Source organism: Sardina pilchardus, chromosome 2, assembly GCF_963854185.1.
Source record: "Sardina pilchardus chromosome 2, fSarPil1.1, whole genome shotgun sequence".
Lineage (NCBI taxonomy): Eukaryota > Metazoa > Chordata > Actinopteri > Clupeiformes > Clupeidae > Sardina > Sardina pilchardus.
Genome location: NC_084995.1, coordinates 25,097,554 through 25,122,553, shown reverse-complemented (window position 1 = coordinate 25,122,553; position 25,000 = coordinate 25,097,554). Strand labels below are relative to the sequence as shown.

General features: G+C 46.1%; 1 protein-coding gene across 3 annotated transcripts in view; it reads left to right on the top strand.

Moving 5' to 3' along the window:
• Nucleotides 1–25,000, top strand: part of inpp4b (inositol polyphosphate-4-phosphatase type II B) — a 273,163-nt gene that overhangs the window by 67,033 nt on the left and 181,130 nt on the right. The window contains exon 1 of one of the 3 annotated variants that reach the window (XM_062523223.1): nt 14,824–14,972. The exons of 1 other annotated variant lie outside the window; for it this stretch is intronic. In XM_062523223.1, coding sequence (XP_062379207.1) covers nt 14,915–14,972 — 58 coding nt within the window. In that variant the 5' untranslated portion in view covers nt 14,824–14,914. Of the gene's footprint in view, nt 1–14,823; nt 14,973–25,000 lie in introns of those variants that run through there. One more of the 3 variants, XM_062523240.1, reaches the window with a different exon arrangement.

Here is a 25,000-nt window from a genome sequence, read left to right as displayed (position 1 = left end):
CTCCTGCCGTGAATGTGTGCACTTAGCCGTGGCTCACAGGTCTCTGGTGTGCACTGTGCTGCTGCCATTTGTTCTGCTGCATTTGATGTTGATGTGGCAACGTTTTTGTCACGGATGCATTCAGATGCAACGATGATACACTCAGGTAGACGTTGATTAGGGGATTTGTGGTGTATGATTTGTCTGCCCCTGTATTTTGCTTTTAAAGCAGCTATCCTAGGCACCAATAGCCTATTGCTTTAATACTAGCCAGACATTTCCCATAATGTATCAGTTTAATCATGATTATGGCTGATCCTTGGTGCGGCATTCACTAAGTGAATTTAATATTCTCAGATTTAGAAGTGTGTTTTACATTTCTACCTCAGACAATTCATTCCATTGTTTTTTTTTTTATGTGCAGTAACATGCAGGTTGGTGTATGGGGGGACTGTCTCTCTGCTTGCCACTAACTGCCATATATTTTCAAGATTTCATCAAACCATTGTACTTGTATGGCATTTATTATTATTATCTATTGGTTTGTCTACTTCTGTTATTTGTTCCTTTATCACTCACACCACTCTGAACTTCACTGGCATGTAGAACTGCAGGGCTCAGTGTCCATTGTTTCTGTCTGTCTGTGTGAGTCTGTATCATTCACAGCCTGTCTGTGACGAGTTGTCCTCAGTGTTGTCCTTCTTTGAGAGGCATCTCGAGCCTGTGCCTCATATCATTATGGACACCCTCAGTATTGGGCACTTTACTTTAGCTCATTGATCTTTGCCGAATGCCCCTAGAACAAAGCTACTTTTGAGTCCTGCCTACTTGATTGTTTTGTAAGTAATTATCCTCTTCATCAAGCCATATGGTTTAGACAAATGTTTCAGTGTATTAGGAATTAATTAGTATTAGGCACACTGCACACAGTCCAAGGTGTTTGCCAAGCTGTGGATAATGTCAGTGATATTGCAGATTTCAATCTGCCACATTGAATTGAGGTAATTCAGTTCAGTTCAGTTCAGTTTACTTTATTAGTACCCAAAGGTAGATTTGTTGTGCAGTACAGGAGAGGGCGTCACACAAAAACATAGATGACAGGACAAACAAGAGACAGGTTAACACACAGCATGAAACAGACATGGGTACCTACAATGCTCACTGAGCAGGATCAAAACTGACCATGTATTTGTATGAATTTTGTTATCTTAACATTTTGTGGAGTTTACAGCTGTGGTGTGTGTGTGTGTGTGTGCGTGTGTTAGAGAGAAAGAGAGAGAGAGACAGAAACTGTTTCTCAAGAGAATCCTGAGCAGATGTATAGGTTCTGACTTCGAGCAGGTGTGTTGGCCAAAGCATTTTGCAGCACTTGACAGCACTCAACAGTACAGCACTAAATGACTGGCTGGGCTGGGATCTCCACATGCCTAAGTTCACTATTGCACGTCTGAAGCATACTGCATTTGTCAACAGCAGCCTTACTTTTCTGTATGTTCTCACGGCGTACCTTATGGGGAACATATTTATGGTCCGTTGTCAAGTAGAGTGAGATATGGGAGACAAATAACGATTTTGCTAACGCTATGTTACGTTATTCTGCTTTCCGTTATCCTGGCAGTGCAGTGTTCTGTGTTGTTATCTAACTAGGCTGCCCGAAACAAAGCTCATAGCTGGTACCTTGATTCCTGCTCTGGCAAGTGACTCGTTAGACAGCTGAAGGCAGCGAGGTGCTTCCGTTTTGGACAAAGCCTGTATATTGAAAATGTGACTTCTTATTGCGCTTAGCATTCTTCTTGACGGCGGTTTAAAAACGTTCTGGGACATCAGCAGCCTTCCCATAGGCACTTTCCAACACAAAATACAAAGTAGGACTCTCACAGCAGTAAAACTGTCTTCCATCGACCTGTGTGATGAAACGCTGGCGAAATCTCACGTTCGCGCGCTCACTCAGGCATCTCCATCACAGTAGACAGGAGAAATGGGCCAGTGTCAGATCGCCCGGCCCGCTGCAGAGAAATCAGGTCAGACCTAGCATGATAAGAGTATGGCCCGCGATACATATAAAATGGATTTTAATACTTTATTTGCAGTGTCCCTCGCTTCAGCTGCACATGGTGAACAGCAATGTGTGTTTTTCTGACCCCCCTAAAGCTCTTGGAAAAGATCGGAAAGCAAACACTAGCAGCACTCCACAGCCTCGCACAACCACTTCAGTGTGGATGGCATCATTTACAATAATGGATGTGTTTCATAAGCAGCCAAATACACACACATACACACACAAACACACACTCCCACAGAAAAGAAATTGCATGACTGACGCTTCTAGTTTGAATTTGCTGCAAAGGTCAACAAGATCAGATTGGTTAAGGAAGAAAAATGTCATCAGGGAGCGGAACAAACATGGAGGGCTTAATGTGAACAGGCCCAGCAATGAATCACAGATGATGGCGAAGGGACACGTGTGGATTTGTAGGGGCCAGGTCTAAATTCATGCAGGTAATCAGCCAATATGCTGCTGGAATCAATTCATACATAAATAATGAAGCTTTTTCTGTTGAGGTTCTGTTAAAAGCTTTTTGGATAGCATGGTGACATTACGTATTCTTTTTCATTTGGCACTTGGCAAAACAAATTTACAAAGAAAAAGGAATTCACTGTTTTTTTTTCAGCTGCAGGAGCATTAAGATCAGAAGTGTGATGTTGAGGGAAGTGGATTTGTGCGGCCTTTTGTTTTGTTGTTAAACAGGCAGTGGAATAGGCAGGAGGGCTAAGGGCGGAGAACGTGTCGACAGGGCTAACATTACCTTGTCAAGATTGCATCCCCCCCTGCCTCAGCTCTAGCTGATTATCCCTGGCACCTTGAGTTGATCAGTCAAGCATGGAAGAAAGTTTTTTTTTCTCTCTCTCTCTTTCTCTCTCTCTCTCTCTCTCTCTCTCTCTCCACCCCTCCCCTCTCTTACCTGGAAAACATGCCACGACTCAAAGATGATGCCACCACTGAAATATGATTAATGGTGATGGCGCTGTACGCAGGGTGCAAAGCTATTAGTGCCATACGCTTTGGTGCATTTGCTGGGCGGAGTGGTTGCAATGTTGGCTGTGTAATGCTCTCTGAATAATGCAGGGAATACAGCCTGACAATGCTCAATGACTCATTGCCTGCAAATTATGCAGCCTGTCTAACGCTGGAAATGGCCGAAATACCTTCCTATGCCCCTCAATGAGTCGCATTAGGACCGACACAGCTTCCAGAATTCACAGATGGGGTGGGGTGTATTCAAATAAATAAAAGTGCTTTTATTTATTGACACGGGAGGAGACCAGGACCTTAATAAAAGTAATTAGGTTGCAGCCATTCAAAATATTTTGTTGTGCGGCATCCATTAACTGCTATTTTATAGCCATTTGGAATGGCAGTCATTTACATATTAACCCTTACTTACCGGGACTGAAGACACGCCAGCTTCCACTTCAGTGGTTCGGTTTCCATCTTTTGTTTGAATCAAGTGGAAGGTTAAGTGTTTCAAAGTTACTGTTTGCAGTCATCTAGGCACTTTAGAATTCAGTCAGAGGTAAAGTAGCCATTACTGTGTGGCATGTGTATGTCTGTGTGTGTGTGTGTGCGTGTTTGTGAGCATGTGTGTGTAAAAGAGTGAAAGACTAGGATGTTCCCTCCCGGCTTCATTTAAAAGGTTTGCGGCCTCATCAAGAATCTTCTGGGATCAATTAGGAGTGGAAAGGGTTCAAACAAATCCTACCTGCCCTGTCACTCAGTCTGACATGATATTATTGGACTCTGCTGCACCACATACAGTACAGTATCATTCCCACCGCACACTCGCTACGTGCTTATGTTGGGGTCATCCCCTCCACTCGCTATGTGCTTATGTTGGGGTCATCCCCTCCACTGCTACGCGCTTATGTTGGGGTCATCCCCTTCACTGCTATGGGTTGGTGTGAGCAGTTGAGTGCCAGTGGTCAGCACTAATGATGGCCAGTCTGCACATGATGACCAAAGGGGCAATTCAGCATAATGGTCCTGATTGCCAGATAGTTAAGAACGATCTAATTTCTTCTCTGGTCTATCTAATCCAATTTCAGGGGAGATACAGTCAGCTTTTATTCCACGCTGATTTTAACGGCTCTCTCACACCTCAGAATATGGCCTCAGAATACGATAGGCCATATTTTCAAAAGAGTCATTGTGTGAGGGTGTATTGAATCACTGTACATCTACATGTTTTTACATCTCTCTCTCTCTCTCTCTCACTCTCTCTCTCCCTCTCCCTCTCTCTCTCTCACACACACACACACAACCACACACACACACACACACACACACACACACACACACACACACACACACACACACACACACAATCATAACCTTCAGTCTCTTTGGCAGAAGTGATTTAAAGTCACTGCACCTTCACCTTGCTGTTCATGCTTACTTTGGTTGACTTTGGGCTGAAGGAAGCAGAGGCCCCCTCTCAGTGAATTTCTCTTAACTGTATCCAAAGTGCCTAGTGCTCATTGTGTGCAGGAGAAAGGTATAACTCCCGCTGTTATGTGTGTGTGTGTGTGTGTGTGTGTGTGTGTGTGTGTTTCTGAGAGAATGTGTGAGAAAGGCTTCAGGCTGGTGGTTTCCAGGAGCATAGGCATTTGTGTTTTCCCTGCTTAGCCACCCGGTGTGCTTGGGCCACAGATGCTGGGATAATGTTTACAAGGTGCAGTTGTTTTTTCATGCGCCTCATTTTCCCCTCTCAAAGAGTCAGCAGTAGAGCATCTACAGGACCACAGACTTTATTTACTCATACTTAATATTGCCAACCTGCACATTTAACCCTCTGACCCTGCTGCTATAATCCTGTTCTTCCAGCGGGTTGGGAAAATGGTGAGCAGACATAGCAAAATACTCAGGGGCCTGGCCCTTGGAGTCGGTGTAGAGCAATTCAAAACCGATGCTGTGGATCATTAGGTCCAATTCCAAAGACCATACAGTAATCACCACAAGAGTCCTCCAATAAGAACATGTAAGGGTACGTTCAGACTATTTTTCTGACAGAAGTTATACAGACCGCTTTCTCACTTATATGATACAAAAAATATATGACTTTTTTTGACTAAGAGTAATTCTCAAAGCATTTTAGCCCTAAAAGTATCAGTTAAGTCTGGGACAGCTTCGAAGTTGAGAGGACTCCTAATATCTAAAACCAACTGAAGGTTGTGGTAAGTGCACAAGATATGCATCTTGTGCTAATTTACTGTAGAGAGCAGATTTTTTACAAAGCTAGAGGTTTTCTAAACTCTTCAAGGTCTTTCCAAACTACTGTAATATCTGGTCAGGCGAAAACTCTGAACATGAACTTTCTCTGTTGTAGCCTGACTCACAGAGGTGGAAAGCTCCTTACACACATGTATTACCTCTGCCAAGGAGGTTATGTTGTCATCGGGGTTTGTTTGTTTGTCTGTTTGTCTGTTAGCAAGATAACTCAAAAAGTTATGGATGGATTTCAGTGTCGGATTGAGCATGTAAGGAGCAGAATATCACAGAAGTTGCCATGACAACACAGCTGACACCACCGGAAATGAATGAGCTGGTTTAAGGGCCTTCTATGCATTTGGTCCATTCAGAATTCTGGAGCTCTAAAGTGGGAACCTCCCCATTTCCCAGCTGCATGAATGCACCACTAATTAGCGCAACTCTTCACCCAGTAGACCATATACAGTACATTGTGTTCAGCTCACAGGCAGAAGGAATACAGGGCAGAACTTTTGCTTTCTTGGGTTTGTCCACGCAATCACTCAACTCTGAAGGGGAGGAGTTATGCTAAGTGTGGAACTCATTGCATCATCAATAACCCCTTTTTGGGCCACCCTAAAAAATGGAGCACAACAAATCTCCACAAAATAATATAATTCGGTACCATATACAATACAGTAGTTAACAGTCTTTACCCGATTCATTTCAGGAATGATTTTCTAACCTACAAGGTTTCTCCAAACAAATCTCCAATTTTGGTTTACAGGATCTTTAAGGACTTGTAACCGTGCAGACCTGTGTGCGTGCATGTGTGTGTGTGTGTGTGTGTGTGTGTGTGTGTGTGTGTGTGTGTGTGCGTGTGTGCTTGTGTACAGCTTGTTCAGTGCTCTGTTGACCAGTGAGCTGGATAGAGAGTCGACCATCTGCTTAAGGTCTCGTTAGCATGCAAGAGGAGCTCAAACAGACTGTCACATGGGGCAGAAGACCACAAGTGTGTGTGTGTGTGGGATTGTGTGTAAGGGGTTGTGTGGGACAGGCAGAATGTGTTCGATGAGACCTCTGTGTGTTTGGGAGTTCTACAGCATGTGGGAGAACTCCAAGAGGAACGTATGGGAGGAGGCTGTGAACCAGCCGCTCTAAGACTGTTTGAGCTGATCTGCGTTTATGTGATAATGCATGTGGATGGAAAGCACACAGCAAAATGCACTTTCTTGTAGTGCTGTGTGTGTATGTGTGCATGTCCTTGTGTGTGTGTGTGTGTGTGTGTGTATGTGTGTGTGTGTGTGTGTGTGTGAGGGCAGAGCTGCCAGTCTGTGCACCACTGGCTGGCTCGGAGCAGGCATAATACCGAACTGCAGGCTTCCCTCTGCTAATCCTGATTAGCGCTTGTGCATTTGCTTCAGGGCTGGCTGTAAGGGCATTAGTGGCAGCATAACGACCGAGGGGGGGCGTGTTGCTGTGTGTGCCTAGCATGCAAACCACACCATTCGTTGTGGGGCACAATTAGTATGGGGGGTATGGGATTCTTCCTCAGAAATAAAATCATTGAGTTGGGGCAGGTGTACAGTACTCTAGCCCAGTAACCCCCACTTACATTGGTAGAAAAGCTGCACATGCATTAAGTATACATTATAGATTTCCATGCCAATTATTTGCGTTGCTATAGTTATAAACGGTGGCATTCACTTTTCTTTCATCTCTACACTTGCATCAACACAGCATTCACTTTTCACCAAATTCAGCTTAACTTTGGACAGGCATACATTCACATGGAAACAATGTCCACTGTGCATAAAAAGAACATACACAGTATAAAGCCACACATGAAAATAGCTACATGTAGTAGTACTGTAAATGTTCAGACGGAGCAGGAGTAACCTAGTTTCAAAAGGGCTCCACACACACACACACACACACACACACACACACACTCTAGCATCACTAGAGAGAAGGGGGTGAGAGCAATGATAGCCAAGTGTAGGATTGTCATTATCCATCATATCTTACCTAAGATGACGTGACTGTTCACCTATTAGCCTCAGAGGCTTTTTTTTAACAGTGTCTTTTTTTTTAAGAGTGTCTAATTGCATTTGAGTTTCACACGTTTGAAGAAAGGGATTGATGCTCTCCGTTTATCTCCTCCTGCCTTAATGCGCAGCAGAGCTGTGAACTCATTTCATCAGCAACTTCTGAAGCCAATTCCGCAAAAATGCTGGATGACTTTTTGAGGTGTGATCTATGACATCGTTACCATGAATGACTCATTACATATACTGTAAGTGTCATAGCTAAAGTACATTTTTTATATGAATATGAATAAAATGAAAATACAAAAACAAACTCCATATATCAAAAATCTGTGTGGGCCCATGCCTGGGTCTTTGGACTGAAAGATATGATATTGTGTGATGTATGGGACAGCAGGTGGAGCCTGTAGGTACCTGTTTGTCCTCCCCTCCTCTCTCTACTCCCCTCTCTCCCCTCCCCTCTCATCCCCTCCCCTCTCTCTCCCCTCTCCATCCCCCCCCCTCTCCCCTCCCCTCTCTCCGAGTTCATGACCATCAGGGACTTTTTCTCCTCATTTCTCTCCACAAGCCATGGTGCCAGGTCCCAGCACCCCCACCCCACCCCCACCCGAGCCCTGTGCGATGGGCATGGGATGTAGTCGGTGACTTGGCAGAAGCTGCACGCAGCATTGCCAGGCATTTGCATGCATGCGCAAATACCAGCTTCTCACTCTTTTTATCTCTCTCTTTCCTGCAGCCCTTTCCTTCCCTCTCACTCCTTCTCTCTCCTTCTCTCTCCTTCTCTCTCATTCTCTCCTTCTCTCTCTGCCAGCCTGTTCCCTCATTTCCCTTAGCCCTCATCCTCCTCCCCTGGCTTTACTTGTCCAAAAGCATCCCAGACACCACTAAATAGCTCCTAGGTGCTACTAGTTAGAATCCCCCCGCCAGAGCTGGCCTGTGTGTATCTGGGTATTAAGGGAAGTGTATGGCTGTCAGGGTCAGGGAGGGTTTGGGCACTTTTAAGACTGTCGGTAAGTCTCTCAGAAGTTATTAGGAGTGTGTTTGTACTGTAGATAATGGAATTAATTGAGTGTTTCAATGTGTGTGTGTGTGTGTGTGTGTGTGTGTGTGTGTGTGTGTGTGTGTGTGTGTGTGGTTTCATGAATATAATGCAGGAGTGTGTACAAAGCATAGTGACTGAGTGAGTGACGTGTGCAATGGGGTAGAGAACTCTTATGAGTCACACCTGAGCAGGCTGTCAAACCTGCAGAGTCAAGTTCTGTCGACTACGGCCATTTTTGTTTATTATTATTAGCCTTAAAAATAACAATAATATTATCATTAACTGTAGTAATATTAGTGTTAGTATTATAATGACAGAAACAACAACATTCTTCTCCACCATGGTCATTTCATGCTGCCATCTCTATGATTCATTCATCAAATATGACCTACAGTAACAATGCATGTGCATAGCCACTTTTTGTATGAACATGAGCATCCTTAGCCCAACTTAGATCCATTTGCACACACGCACACACACACACACACACACACACACACACACACACACACACACAAACACACACACACACACACACACACACACACACACACACACACACACAACACAACACAACACAACACAAACACACTTGCCTCCATCCCCCACAGTCATTCTGTGTGTCTTTGGAGAAGTTTGGGCTTTGCTGCGGCGGTGTGTGTTTGCTGGTGTGGGCCGGTGTGTGTTTGCTGGTGTGGGCCGGTGTGTGTTTGCTGGTGTGGGCCGGTGTGTGTTTGCTGGTGTGGGCCGGTGTGTGTTTGCTGGTGTGGGCCGGTGTGCTCAGGCCAGTGGGGCCCCCGGGTTCCTCAGGATGCGCTGGGCTGCTGCGTCTGTTGTTGTGTGGAGAAGAGCGGTTACTGTTTTCTGTCTTTGTCTTCTCTATTGCTTTCAACAGCAAAAGCATCACGTCGCTTCGGAATTGGTTTTCTCTGTTCTTTTGATTATTTGCTACCGCAGCAAACACAGTAGACAGGAGGGGGGGTGGGGGGGGCATCATGCTGTAAGATTATGGCCCAGAGCGCACGGGAATCAGCTGATGGCTGTATCTGTATGTGGACCTGTGTGTGTGTGTGTGTGTTTGTGTGTGTGTGTGTGTGTGTGTGTTAATGTGTGCGTGTATGTGGGTATGGAGAGGTGTCTCTGTGTGTGTCTTTCTCTGTGCTTGTGGAGCTATGCATGAACCATTGGAGTGAGTGAGAGAGTGTACACACTGTAGTGTGTGTGTGTGTGTCTCTGTGTTTGTTTATGTGCCTCGTGTGGAGTAATTTATCGGGCGTCTCTTCCGCCGGTGACTGTCTATCCTTGAAATGTTTCTCGACACTGAGCGCAGCAAACACAAAGGCTTTAATGGAGGGAAGGCCACCGCCAAATGAAAACAATCACGCTCATTCCCCGAGACTGATGGCACCCTGGCACTGCGGCAGCAGCAGTCCTTGCGTTCACTCACTCTGTCAGGGCGCCAGCCAAGTAGCACCCCACACACCCTACACCCCCCCCCCCCCCTACACCCCGCCTGCCAGCTCTCCCTCTGTGCCCTGTGCCCTGCACATGCTGAAGCACCCTGTGCCCTGCTGAAGCCACCAGCTCCTACTGTTCAAGAGCCACCGGGAGTGACCACGCGCAGTGTCCACGCTTGACCGTAAGGTCAGCAGGGGCGAGATGATGAGTGGGTCAATGCAGAAGGTCCTGCTGTTAAGTAGGGTTCAGATCAAAGATTTGTGACGAGCCGAGCCGCGACGTTCTAAAAGCTTGAAACTTGCGACTAAACACGTTGAATGCTCTGCGACGGCTTGTGATGGCTTGCAACTATGTGCAACTTCTAATTCACACCGCTGCAACTCTGATCTCGTCGCGTCAGCAATCTTTGGTGTGAATTGGGCTTTAAAGAGCCACCGGCTTAGTGACCGCGCGCAGATTTGCGTGGGGTGCCTGATTAGGTGTTCATTTTTGATGATGGGTAAGTGGTGCTGTGATGGAAGATGATAGTCATGGGTGATACAGTCAGAGGTAACTAGGCATTTAACATTCCCTAAAGGCCAGAACGTTAGGGAGACCTTGTCTTAACGTAAGCATAACCTGGAGATTTTTTTTTGTATTGTGTCTGTTTAAGATTTGTTGTTTAAGATGTGTGTTTGTGTGTGTGTGTGTGTGTGTGTGTGTGTGTGTGTGTGTGTGTGTGTGTGTGTGTGTGTGTGTGTGTGTGTGTGTGTGTGTGTGTGTGTGTGTGTGTGTGTGTGTGTGTGTGTGTGTGTATGTTTGTGTTTCTCCCTGTCAGTTTACCTCGTCTCAGTCTCCACCTGTCTTTAAATACCACCATGGTATATGTTTGTAACATTGAGGAAAAGGGGGAAAAAATAACAAGTGGAAGAAGAAAGAGAGGATGGAGAGAGGAGAGAGGAGAGGAGAGAGGAGAGGAGAGGAGAGAGGAGAGGAGAGGTGTGGACAGGAGAGGAGAGGAGAGGAGAGGAGAGGAGAGGAGAGGAGAGGAGAGGAGAGAGGAGAGGTGCGGACAGGAGAGGAGAGCGGTGGGAGTGCATTCTGCCAGTCTGTTTGACAGAGCTGCTCAACAGCTGCAGTGTCAATGCTGAGGATGAGAAAGAGAATGGGCAATACGTCTGCCATGATGACAAATCAATAGCCTCTCCCACCTGCTCTGTCTAAGAACAGAATGGAGAAGGAGTGCAGAGGAAGACTGGGAGAGGGAGAGAGAAACGGAGAGAAAGAGAACGAGAAGGAGAAGTGACTTGGAAGACTGCTGCTTTAGGCCTGCTTCTGCTCCTTCTCCAGTGCAGAAACTTCCAGCTTGAATCCACTGAAACTGCATTTTCCTGCTTGCACATGAGCGCTCAGTCTACTGACACTGGATATGAGTTGGCCAATGGCAAAGACATGATGAAAACATTTACAGGGACTTACTTTCTACCTTTAAAGCTTTGACTGTGGAAAATAAGTCTCTGTGAATGTTTTCATCTCCGAGAATGAATAGAAGACAGCACCCACATTAAGATAGCACAACTCATTTAGACACTTAAAGAGTATAGATGTCTCTTCGTTCTTTCAGTCTTCCTCTCAGCAGTACTTCTCACAAAGCGAGGTGGGCAGGAGCCCTAATGGAGTATGCCTTTGCTATTAGAGTGCTTTTACAATTGTCCACAAAATATCAGTCTGTTGTCTCCCTGCAGAATGGATCTGAGTAGGTCAAGAGTTTCATCCCCCTGAATGAGTCGTTTGTCTAAGTGCGTATTTAACGGTTTGGTGTGGTGACTCTCATCGCAGCTTCTCTTCTGCTGATGTTTTATATTCTGCCTGCTTGCCCATTTCTTTGGGCATTTATAGAATTTAGCTGTCTCTTCTCGAATCAACACTCCAGTGAGACGTTTATTCAGCATGCAGTCTTTTATGGAAGCTACTGTATGGCCAATTCCAGGGCTCTGAAGTTGGGTTTAATATCTGAAGTCTGGATTAGCAGCTTCACTTTCAATTTCTCCATCGATCCTCTTCCAATGTTAGTATTTGTTGGCCTTTCATAAGACCACACTAGTCCTCTCAGAGGGAACAAATAGGAGTAGTGATGTAAACACAGACTCTGTGTGTGTGTGTGTGTGTGTGTGTGTGTGTGTGTGTGTGTGTGTTGTGTGTGTGTGTGTGTGTGTGTGTGTGTGTGTGTGTGTGTGTGTGTGTGTGTGTGTGTGTGTGTGTGTGTGTGTGTGTGTGTGTGTGTGTGTGTGTGTGTGTGTGTGCGCGTGCGTGTGTGTGTGTGCGTATGTGATTTCAGAGAATGCATGTGTGCATTTCCTTACCTCACACACACATTTTGAAGGTTTCATCAGCATTCTAAAAACAGAACGAAAAAGACCAACAACAACATGAAGGGCAAAAGCCCTGTCTGCTGCTCCGGGCACATGATATGAGGGAGAGGCACGGTGAGGACTATGGGAAGAGAGGGGTTGGTGGAGAGGGAAAAAAGATGGGGTACGCCACCTCGGACGAGCGCATTCCTCTGCTGTCTTGTGCACTGGAGCTGTGGGAGCAATTCATCTCAATTTGGCTTTACGCGCGCGCCGCACACACAAACCAGAAGAGGCAGTGCGCCGGAGGACCGGGGGGCGGGTGGGGTTGGGGGGTGGGGTTGGGGGGTGGGGGGGCTCGGGCCGTGCCTCCCCCTGCAGCCTCTCTTCACGCTGGAGCCTATCGATCCCTCGCTGGACTGCGTGGAGCACTCCCGGGCCTGAGCCCTTTCATTTTCTCTTCTGCAAACACTCGCGGTGTCTTGCTTAATGATGAGCGGCTTGGCTGTGCTTACAACACATTATCTTCCCTTTAGTTAGATAGGTTGGGTGTGTGTGTATGTTTGTGTGTGTGTGTCTGTGTGTGTGCGTGTGCGTGTGCGTGTGCGTGTGCGTGTGCGTGTGCGTGTGTGCGTGTGCGTGAAAGAGAGATACAGAGCGAAAAAGAGGGAAAGAAAGAGTACTGGCATGCTTTGATTTTTTTTTTATGTGTAAACATAAAGTGTGTATGTGTGTGTAGCAATGCAATGTGCCCATATGTTTGCCAGTGCATTAGATTTATAGAGACAGTTCCCCCCACATTCCCTTTGGCATTCCTGCAGCGCACACATGCAACACTTAACAGCTCACTTCCATTCGCTTGTGTTCACTTGGCAGACGTCATCGGGATCAACGTAAACACCAGGACGATAAATCAGAACCCAAGCAACAGTAATCTTTTACTCCCATCAGTTAAACTAGTCTGTTTTAATTCCACCTCATCAATATGCCAGAAACCGGTGTAAAAAGTAAATGTGAGCACACATACATGCACACACATCCACATTGTCGATTCACTGCCAAATCATTCTGACTTAGTTAATTCATGGTTCGTATTATGTCTCTGTAACAAAGACCCTGTTGTCTCTCTTTTCTCCTTGACAAACAGCTCTCCGTGTCTTTTCAGTTGGTAGTTGTTTGTACTCTCAGTGCTGTTTTTAAATGTGTAATATCAGTTTCGCTCTTCATCTCTCTCATCCTCTCATACATCTCACTCATCCTCTCATACATCTCTTCTCTCTCATCCTCTCATACGTCTCACTCTCTCCGCCTGCCGTCCGACGGCTCCACTGGCCCAGTGCTGCGGTCACCAGCGGCCCCGTAACCCATAACTCATCTCCTCTTCCTCGCTCCTCTTCCTCTCTCCTCTTCCTCTCTCATCTTCCTCTCTCCTCTTCGCTCTGGCTCGCCGTCACTGAGTTGGATGCAGTTGCACTCGCAAACTCTTTTCTGTTTCCATCTCAATTTCTTAATATCTCTCTCTCTCTCTCTCTCTCTCTCTTTCTCTCTATCTTTCTCTCTTTCTCCCTCTCCCTTCTGCCTCTGTCACACACTTCTCCTTCCTCAGCAAGGCTGTTCTTTCAGTTCCTTCATCTCCTCTGTGCTCTTATCGTGTGTAAACCCCCCTTCCCCACACCACACACACACACACACACACACACACACACACACACACACACACACACACACACACACACACACACACACACACACACACACACACACACACACACACTCACACTCACACACCCCTCTTGCTGGGGCTGCAGTTTTCTCCGGTCATGCTGGCAGTGTTAGCTGTTTGTCCACATAAACACATCCCGAGCTCAGAGCGGTGTTTACTTAATTACTCCGATAAAGGGAGAGGACGGAGTGACAGTGAGGGACAGAGAGAAAGAGAGAGAGGGAGAGAGGGCAATGTACAGTAGAGCAAGGAAGAGAAAGAAGCAGAGGAGTGGAAAGATAACAGAGGAGAGCGAGAATGGAAAAGATAGAACAAGGAAGTCAAGTTGTGATGTGGAAAGAGAGGGATAGAGAGGGGTAGAGAGAGAGAGAGAGAGAGAGAGAGAGAGAGGGAGAGAGAGAGAGAGAGAGGGAGAGAGAGAGCAGGTATAGAGGACTAGAGCCCCGTGGCTGTGTGGGGGTGAGTGCAGCGCTGCATGGGGGCACCAGTGTCGGAGCTGACAGCTCAGATTGATGGATAGAGCCGTACAGTGTACATAACATCAATCCTCTGTGCCGTACCTGCTGCTTCTCGCCGCTCTTTATCTTCCTCCCTCCCTCCCTCTCTCCCTCCCTCTCTCTCCCTCTCCACGTCCTCCCTCCCCTCATGACTTCTGTGCCCTAATCTCTCCTCCTCTCTCTCTCTCTCTCCCTCCATCTCTCCTCCTCTCCCCCCCTCCCTTCATCTCTCGCTCTCTTCCACCCCCTCCCTCCCCTCTTCCTCTCCTGCTCCTGCTCCGTCTCTCTCCAGCAGTTTTCCTGAGGACGGTGTGCATGTGCTGCTCCTGAGTGCCGTGAGCGGGGCAAACGTTTCGGGAGCGCCGCAGTGGGAATATAGCGGAGCGGGGAACGTGCGGCCGCAGGGAGAGGGCAGCAGAGGCTCGAGCTCACCGCAGCGGCAGGAAGGACGGAAGGAAGGACGGACGGGGGAAAACCCCAGATCTAGCTCCAGCTCCAGCTTTAATCCCAGCTCCAGCCTGGACAGGTGGAGCATCGCGCCTGCAGCACCATCAGCACCATCAGCACCATCAGCACCAGCAGCACCAGCAGCATGGCCATGATGGAGGCAGAACTGACCGATCAGCTGTGGGGAGACTCAGACGGAGCAGGTGAAGCCTGCATGCACACACACACACACACACACGCACACGTGCACACACACACACACACACACGCACACATGCACACACACACACACACACACACACACACACACACACACACACACACACACACACACAGCCTCTGTTACTCTTTTCGGAACAACCCCCACTGTACACGCTTTCTATCTTTACACACCTTCCTTTCCTTTTCCTCTCATCTCTTCCCCTCCTCCTCCGCCTCTCTCTCTCTCTCTCTCTCTCTCTCGGTTCTCCCTGCCTCACTCTCTCTTCCTCCCAAAGCCCTACTTTCCTGTCTGGCCTTCTCAGCAGAAGAATGAGCGTGTCTCTGTTCCAGTTGTACCTGTATGCTTTTCTCTTCTGTCTCTCTCCCCCTGGGGCGTCATTAGACCCCATTTACTGCTGCCACTACCTAATAAAGTGATGCTGTGCCTCGCCCAAATCACTGTGAAATGATTGGAAACAGCATAGCGTTCTCGTTTCACCAGCGGACGGAGTTTCATAGGCCAGCGCTCCAGTGTCTGGGTTGCATTACGTGCCGTCGTAAACCTGTCCAGTCTCAGAAACGTTCTCACGTTTTTATAGTGACTACGCTACACAGGCTTGGAGTGTTTTCACTCTGTGATGGGCATTGTGTGGGATTCCCGCGGCGGTGATGGTCAACTCCCTGTCCGTGTCCTTAGGCTCTGCACCTGCTGTGGGTTACTGGCTGTGTCCTCATTAGGATGCCCAGAGGCCCAGTTCAGACGTGCCCATACCATAGATGTACACATTCAGTAGGTGTGTAGTTCAGACAGCCTTGCTCACTGGCAGGTGCTGGCAGCTGGATACTTCTGTTTTGGGACCCGCTTCCCAGAAGCATCATAAGCCTAAGTAGCTTCTAAAATCCATTTAACAGATTGTCCTGCATTTCTGGACAATTTCCCAAATGCAGCATACTGTAACCTACAGTAAGTAGTACCTACTTGGAAACGTCCTTAGATCTACAGATGCTTTGCACGTGTGGCATTCTGAAATGTCCTTCAATTCGAGACCGTTATCGCTCATTTCAATTTGGGTCCTTGGAGTAGGAATTGTCATTTGTTTATTTAAAGTCTAGAGACAGTCCAAAGGAGCCTAGGCTATCCAAAGTGTCAGATTGTTCCACATTGGTTTTTTTGCCCTTATTCTGAATAGCCACTGCATACCTGTGTTTGTTGACATGTTGTTGCAAAATCAACGGAATCATTTTATGCAAGCAGACCACATACAGGGGGTCTGTATTGTTGAGGTCAGACATGATAATCATCCACACATCTTGCACTCACTTAGCTTTTTACCCGTGTAGCCGACACTGCTTCAGCTCTGCCAAAGCCCTGCTTCTATCCTCTGTGGTGGCCTACAGTGCTGTCTGAGAGGGGGAGTGGATACAGAAGAGCAGTGAAAGCCAATATGTGCTTCTTTTACCAATATATTTAATGATATCTTCTGCATTTCTTATTCAAACAATGTCAAACTCGGCACTTCACTTCACTCATGCCCAGAGCAAGACATCTGCCAAGTTTGAAATCAATCAAACAAACTGTTCCAGAGATATGCAAATAACAGACAAAGTGACAAACAAACACACAGACAGACAGTTCCTGTCATTAGTTATCAAAAACGCAAAGGTTTGTGACAAATATATCTAAGACACCATTTATTTATTTATTTATCTATTTAACTGATTTATTTCACCACATTTAATCATTTTCATTTATTTAACTCTCATAATTTAGTAAGTCTCCTCTGCATGTCTTCCAACTCCCTCTTCAAGAACATCTGCAGACACACTTTTCTGTTTTCATTTGAATCTGAAAGACTTTTGATATGTTTTAGCCTTCCATCTACAAAACTGCAGTGTATTCGAGCTCCTGAAATGAAATTATTTGAATCAAACGCCTGCTTTTAGTTTTAATTGTTGCCTTTGGAAGCATCTGTAATGCAATTCAATTCTACATTTTGCAATGCTGACAACCGTGTGAATGGTCATATGATCTGCGCTTCAAGCTCAAGTCCCCATCACTCGTTCCAGCACACCCTCAACCTTCTTACAGGCTTCTCCTACACTCAGCAGTCCAACTGATGTCTAAACTTAATGTACCAGTGGGAAATGTCATTCAAACAGACAGAATCTGAAAATTGTGCAGCACTGAAGTGCCTTCTTGTAGTAGCTTGGTTAATACTGGTAATTTAAGGTCTTAAATGAAACATTTATTGCACATTCATTTTGCTTAGAGAGGCTGCTGAGTAGGACAAAACAGTACGCTCAGCCTCATCTAATACGCCTCACAAAAATATGTGCTGTACACAGCGGGAACCAGCCAGCAATTTTTCATGTGTTTTGTGATGGAGCTTTGTGTAGATTTATTGACAGGAAGATGCCCAATGGCCATGGTGCTCTTCTTGGCTTTAAAGTATGTAGCCAGAGGGAGTGCAGCTTTGGTTAACTTTTTGGATTATTTTGGAAAGCCTAGAGGCTTTCGAATATGCCGTCCCCCACCTCAAGAGAGACACCTCCACAAACTGACCTGTGCCTTTGGGCTGGCCAGTCCCTTCTCCCCTCCCTCATTTTCCGCTATTATTTTCACTCATTCTTCATGTCCTTATCAACCAGTCCTCTCCCTGTCCTTGTGCTTGTCCTCTCGTAGGTGTCGTCCTCCTCGGACACAATTAGGTGGCGTGTGTGGGGCCGCTCCCGCTGTCACTAATAAGGCCTGGGCTGTGCAGCACAGCCGCCACCGCGTGCAGCACGGCTGAGGAATGCTAATGACATTAGCGCAGCCTGTATGTGGCAGCGCGGGGTTAATGTCCTGACATCTCCCGCGCTGTTGTCTTACTCGCTCTCTGTTTGTCTTTGTCTATCTGCCCCCCACTCCCCCCCTCTCTATCTGCCCCCCACTCCCCCTCTCTCTACCTGCACCCCCCCCCGCCCCCGCCCCCCTCTCTCTATCTGCCCCCCCCCCGCCCTCTCTCCATCTGCCCCCCACCCCCCCTCTCTCTATCTGAATAACTTTTTCAGCATGCTGCTCACTGTCTTTCACTGTCTTTGAGAGAGGAGCTGCTAGAGCTCCTCTCTCACTTTTCTCCCTCTCTCTCCTAAGCACCCTGCCACAAACTCACCATCTGACTCTTTTGTGTTTCGGAAACAGACTCCTATTCTGTCTACAGAAGCCCTTACAAGAGTCATTGCAAAGTGTTTTCTTCTCTCACTCAAATATACAGTAGTCTTTGACATGCAGTACATAGACAACACATGAACACACAAACCTAGAACATATATCGCTCTCTCTCTCTCTCCTACCTCTTATTTCCCAGAAATACCTTTCTCCTCTCCTTTATTCCCTTCTCTGTCCCTTTTTATCCTCTTCTCCTCCTTCTGTCCCACCCATCCATGCTCTGCTTTCATGTGACGGCGGTGCGTCCTGACAGGTGTTTATGATAGCAGCGGAAGACTGAGGGTAATGATGACCGAGTGTCTTCTTGTTTCATTCTGCACTCGTTTGTTTTCTTTCTCTGTTTTTTTTTTTACCTGACAAAACACTCGGTGGCTGGTGGGGCGGAGTGTGAGAACAAACAGCCTAAAACACCATAATTACAGAGAGCAGGGTGGCAGAGGAGACAAGCTGACAGCCACACATTTCCCAGTCTCAAGGTGTGTTTTGTTTATCTGCGTCTCGCTGACAATAAAAGGAAAGAAACAGATGTCTAGAAAGAGGGAGAGAGAAAGGTAGGGAGAGGGGGAAAAGTGGGTGAGGGAAAGAAAATCACAAATCAGTGGAAATACAGTATGTTGCACATTAGCTTTCGTTTTTTGGGGACTGGAATAGCCCAGGGCACAGTGCAGCAACTATCACAAGTACTGTACACATACAGTATAGACACTTATCATTACAATTGCATCCCGGTACTGTACTTCGCTGAAGCATGTCATCCATAGAGATGAGTGTAATGGTGAGGATTTGCACTGAGCCCTGCGCAGGTGCATCACCAAGAGTTGAACACATGCAGGGTTTCGCCCTAATGTTTTAGGAGTGTCCGCTGAGCTCGACTCGCTAGCTAGATGAAGCACTCCTTGACTAACCTGTGAGTCTAGACGAGGCAGTCCTGTCTGTGGCACACTCACATCCTGCCTATATGCTTATACAGCACTACTAGCCCTGCTCACCTTTGTGATACCACAAGATTTCTCTAGCACAGCGGCTCCCAAACTCCCCCCCCCCCCCCCTCCCCACATAACACCTTCTCCGTCCCGACTCAGCTGCGTGCCCCCACTATCTGACACATTAAAAAGTAGCACATTCTATTGACGCATTCCAGGCATCATGTTTAATAAGCCGCCCTTTTTTTTAATGAAAATGTAGCCTACTATAGAGTTTTACAAATGATTTCCTTTAATGTCATGTTTCCATATCATTATAACCCTGATACAGAAAGTTTTTAACACCTTTCCGGCATAGCCCTTTTCATCTCGTGTGCCCCCTAGAAACGGCTCCCACAGTTTAAAGGTGAACTATAGATTTTTTAGCTTAATTTGCCTTAGCTAATCAGCTTCGGAGTCATTAGAATGGTTATTTGACTTATTTTGGGTCAAATGACTGCTGTCTCGCTTCCCCCTCTGAGCGGAAAAACCACGCATGTAAGTTTTGTGCCTTTCCGGCACTTCTTAAAGGTAGGGTATGGAATGAGCTTTTTTGGCCATTTTTGCAAAATCACTTGAAATCCTATTCCTAACCCACTTATAGCCACTAAGTTGGAAGCACTGAAATGGAAATTAAACACGTCAATCATCTGCGGAACGGGCAGGGCTCGAAAAACTCCAGCCAATAGAATTCCTCACCCCATACCATCATTTCACAGCTCGATCGTCAATCTAACGTCTTACTCCTCTTCCTACTCCCCCTCCCCACCGCGCGCGACCCTTTCGAAAGCTGGTGACCGCGAGTCAGTGCTGAAACGAAACCAACTGCCTGCTGCTGCACGTCCATGTTCCCCTCTTGTTGTGTCACTTCATTTCTATACAAACTAACTAAGGCAGCGGATACCTACGGAAACTCAATCACCCACGCAATAAATAAGCTATGTAGCAAAAATTACATTTTACCATGACACGAAGAGTGCTGTAAACATGAAATCGAAACTTAACAGCTTGGAGCTACGGTGGAATAGGCGAACCAACGGGGCAGCACTAAACTCGGATATTTCAGGAAATAATCGCCCTGGTAAGAACAAACCAGATTCTGTTCAAATATACACACCTATGGCTACTGAACCATATGTACTACAACCCTTTGGAGGTGAATAGCCTAAAGAATGTAATTGGGGAAGTTGATGTGAGTGATTGTATGGAGACTAGAGCTCATAGTGCTGTAGACGCCAGGATGGCATTTCATTTAGCCTGGCTCGCTCTCGCGCTGCGCATTTGAATTGTCGCTCGTGCATGGAGGGCGGGACTTGAGGTTGTATATGTTCAAACTCTGCCGTCCGTTTTGCTAATTCCGTACCCAACCTTTAACAGAAAGTTTCGTGCCTCGCGATCAGTGTTGATCAAGTTACTTGGAAAAAGTAATTAGTTACTGATTACTGATTACTTGTCCAAGAAAGTAATCCTGTTACTTTACTGATTACTTTTCCCCGAAAGTAATTAGTTACTTTACAATTACTTTACTTAGTTACTTTTCAAAAACACACTAACTAGGCTACACAACCTGAATAGATAGATAGATAGATGGATAGATACTTTATTGATCCCCAAGGGGAAATTCAAGGTCCCAGCAGCTTAAGACACCACACACAACATACAATACAATGTAAACAGGAAAATACAAAGCAAATCAACAAATCAACATGACTAAAGGAGCAGTAAAATACTATGGATAAGATGTGCATGAATGTACTGAGGATTGGTACTGTGATCCAGTATGAGGTATGTGTCAAGTTGGTAGTGCAAATAAGTCCAACAGTGCAACAGTGCAAGATTAAATTCTAGTGACCAGCAATAAATATGTACAGTACAAAATGTAAAATATACTATAAAGCAATACACCTTTCAGCCTAATTTTATTCTTTCTGCATATTCCATCATATAAAATAGACTCAAATGCAGTGTTGTGCATAAACGAGTTCTTGTGAACTATGAACGGCATGCAACACATTTGTAAATAAAGAACGTGAATTCGTTCAGATTATGTGAAATGAACAACGAGCGTCACTGCTGAGTTTCAATGAAACGTTGCGCAGTTAACCTGCATGTCACGCTCCAATATTTCATCGATGCTGCGGATGTAACAGAATACATGCTGCATTGTTGCAAGTTGCAACAATATTCGGAACGGGCGCGCTGTCGGTGGTAAAATAAAAACAGTGAGGGCCAGATGTACTAAGACAGCGCTAATACCGAGTTTTCGTATGCGCAGAATGCGAACGCTGTGCTTTACTATATTGCGTGGAATTTACTAAGCTGTCACTCCATTACGTTATTTGCGTCCAACACCGCCCGTTCCCGCCCCCTGTAACACGCCAATTGCGGGTGCAAAGCTAAACCACAAGCGCAGTTGAATATTGCAACATTAAAAAGAATCAACGTTTAGCGATCATACATGATACAAAGAGATGTCAACGAGCAGCGACAGACAGAGTAGGCATAGTAGTTATACTAATCCACTTAAAAAAACGTGAACTATTTACTACGTAGGCCTAGACCAGGGCTATAGGCTACTTGGTCTAACAGATTGAGAAGGGCTATGTCGTGAAAGAGACAATACGATATTACAGAGGCAAACGAAAGTTAAGGTTGCCTTTGACATAGTACAATGAAGAAAACTGATGCTCTGAATACTGATTCAGCTGTCTCTAAACGTTTTTCGAAGAGAAGCAGTCAACCGCAATTTGGATTACACCTGCTTTTAACAGGCGGAAGTTTTTCAACGCAAAATAGACGTGCGCTGTTTTCATCACTTAATCAATCGCTATTAGCACCTCTCCTCCCCTGTACTTGCGCGTTACACCCATTTTCAGCTGATCCGCCCAGGAATTAATATGCATGACACGGAAAAGCGCAAAATAGCCATTCTCAGCTCCCACGGCAGGCAGTCTGCGCGTTTCTCTCATTGCGGCCTGTTAATACATATCCTCCCCATGTTTTTACGCGCACGCTACGTCTGAAATGGGCGCAAAACGTTAGTACATCTGGCCCTAAGTCCTGTGACAGCGGCCGCATTCTGCGCCACCCCTCACTCAAACATACATAGATTCTGTAGCCTATAATTAACCGAAGAGTCGGACCTCCGTCTGGCAAACCTCATAGGCTACCGCAGGGGTTATGTCTGAAAGCGACTACAGAGAACGCAGATGATACAGGCTCTATTATTTACGGACATTTTGCTCATTGTCTCGCAAAGACTCCGACGGTACAAACTTAATTATGTCCACCGAAAACAAGTTTGAACGTCAACGACCCCAATTTCGAATTTGAAAAGACATTTGAGTTGAAGCATCAGTCCAGAGTGAAAGCATAAGTCATCGAATTAAATGAAATTAGAAAGAACAATAAAAGTGAAGTAAAGATAAGCAAAAGAAGTCCAAGTCCCGAACTATGGGAAAAGTTTAGGAAAACCCCAACTCACGTAGGCTATTAAATGCAGCATGGTCATGCTCTCTCCCGCACTCTGTTGTCTCGTCTGTTGTTTACATCTCTGGCAATGCGTTGGACATTATACTGATTGTCACCAGACAGTCTCAAAAAGCAATTAAAATCGCAGTTTAGTAACGCAGTAACGCAGCCTAAAGTAACGGTAATCTAATTACTGATTTTGCCATTGTAATCCCTTACTTTACTCGTTACTTGAAAAAAGTAATTGGATTACAGTAACGCGTTACTTCTAACGCGTTACTGCCCATCACTGCCAGACAGTCTCAAAAAGCAATTAAAATCGCAGTTTAGTAACGCAGTAACGCAGCCTAAAGTAACGGTAATCTAATTACTGATTTTGCCATTGTAATCCCTTACTTTACTCGTTACTTGAAAAAAGTAATTGGATTACAATAACGCGTTACTTCTAACGCGTTACTGCCCATCACTGCTCGCGATCATGCTCATGAAAAGGCAGACTGACCGATTGAGGAGTTTTGTAAAATATACATGCTGAAGCTGTAGGGGAGGCTCTGCAGAGAAATCTGCAAGCATAAAACGAGCGAAAGCGAATCCGGCGATGAAATCGCCAATCCTGCATAGTTTCCCTTTAAATGGAAATGTAAAAGTGAGAGACTCCAATGGGAGAGCTGTGCCAGTTCCCCCTGTGCTCTTGAAGCAATAAGTTAACTGGTGTTACACGTTTGCAGAGCGAAGAGCAACACTATTTCTGCACACACTGAGCAGACAGCTGGAGGACTGTGGAGCAATTAGCTGATTTTGATGAATAGTTTATTGCATTAGAATCATGAACTCTATGTAAGTGCTCTTGTCAATGCAAACTCCATAACCCAATAGCACTAACAGCAATAGTAACCCTGCTGCCAGCCCATCCCATTCATTTGGTGGTGGTGTGTGTGTGGGGGGGGGGTGTCTGGAAAGCACCTCGCTACACGATGTCACTCGCTCCATATTGAGTTAGTGGCACATCTGCACCTGTGGCCTGCAGCCTTGCTGTGAGACGGCCTAGCCCTTAATTGAGCCCCATCTGACTGGTAAGCGCCGATCGACCGCGCCGCGTGTTGGGCCTGCACTTCCCTCCTCCCCCCTGGGGGAGCGCCGCAGCCTTGGGCTGCCACTCCACCTCTCCCCGCTAATGGAGGTGTGAGGCTGTGATTGAATCATCACACTCCGGTGACGAATATTGACACTCCTGCGAGAGCGAGACACTGCCCCCCCACGCCCCTCCACCCCTTCACCCCTTCACCCCCCCCCCCCCACACACCAGCGTAGTGGTCTCTTTTTGATGGTTAAATGGGGCACATTGTCACAGGTAAATGATATTCAAAGGAATGAAGATGAATATCATGGACAGGCTTAGCTGCGGTAATGTAATATGTATTCATGAAGGCGGCGCGTGTGCGCGGTGGTGATGATGTTGATAAGAAATGCAGTGCTCGTTGCCTTTTTTCTCTCTCTTCTCTTTATTTCTTTGTGTGTGCGTAAGGCATGGCCTGGTTCATTTTATGCAAGCGAGCACATTCTGGAGTGGAGAGAGACGAGTTTAGAGGAATGCAGTGAAACTGTGGGTAAAATCTGCATTATCTTGCCTTCCCTCACACTCTCTCTCTCTCTCTCTCTCTCTCTGCTAGTCACTCTACATATATGCTCATATTCGCATACATAGTAGTTCACCCTGCATCTGTCTCACTCCTCTTTTTCCGTCTCACGCACATTTATACATACAAATACTGTACTGAAATGCATGAACACATTTTGATTCATGTGAAATGTGTTGTCATTCTCACCTATGCTGACTCCTCTGCCCCTCTCACATACACAATTGTTAAGGTATTTAGTAGATATTTTTTGTCTCAGCACACGCTCACACACACACGCACCTACAGTAGCTGGCAGTAATCATATGTAAAGGGGTTATGAGCCCATCTGTGAGAACCTCTCTGAATACCTCACACATTCATTACCCCCTCTACTCCTGCACTTTTGCATACGTTACCCAGCATCCTCCACTCCCCTCCCCGTTCACCCCTACTAGTGGGAACACTGATGGATGGGTGACATTGGGGATCCCTGCCTCTCCATAAGGTTGACTGTGTATCAGGATTGCTCGGCCTCATCAAGTTCAAGTTTATTATCATGTACTCATAATAGGCATTTATCAGCATTGGAATTCCTTGTGCTCAAGTGTCCATTCAACTTCAAGAATATTTGAAATGATTGAAGAAAATATATATATAAAAAAAATAAATCCAAAGAACTAAGTGCCATTGTGTGGGGATTTCCAAGGACGGTTCAGCATCCTGATGACTTGCTGGTTGAAACTGTCCTTGTATCTGCTGGTGTGGGT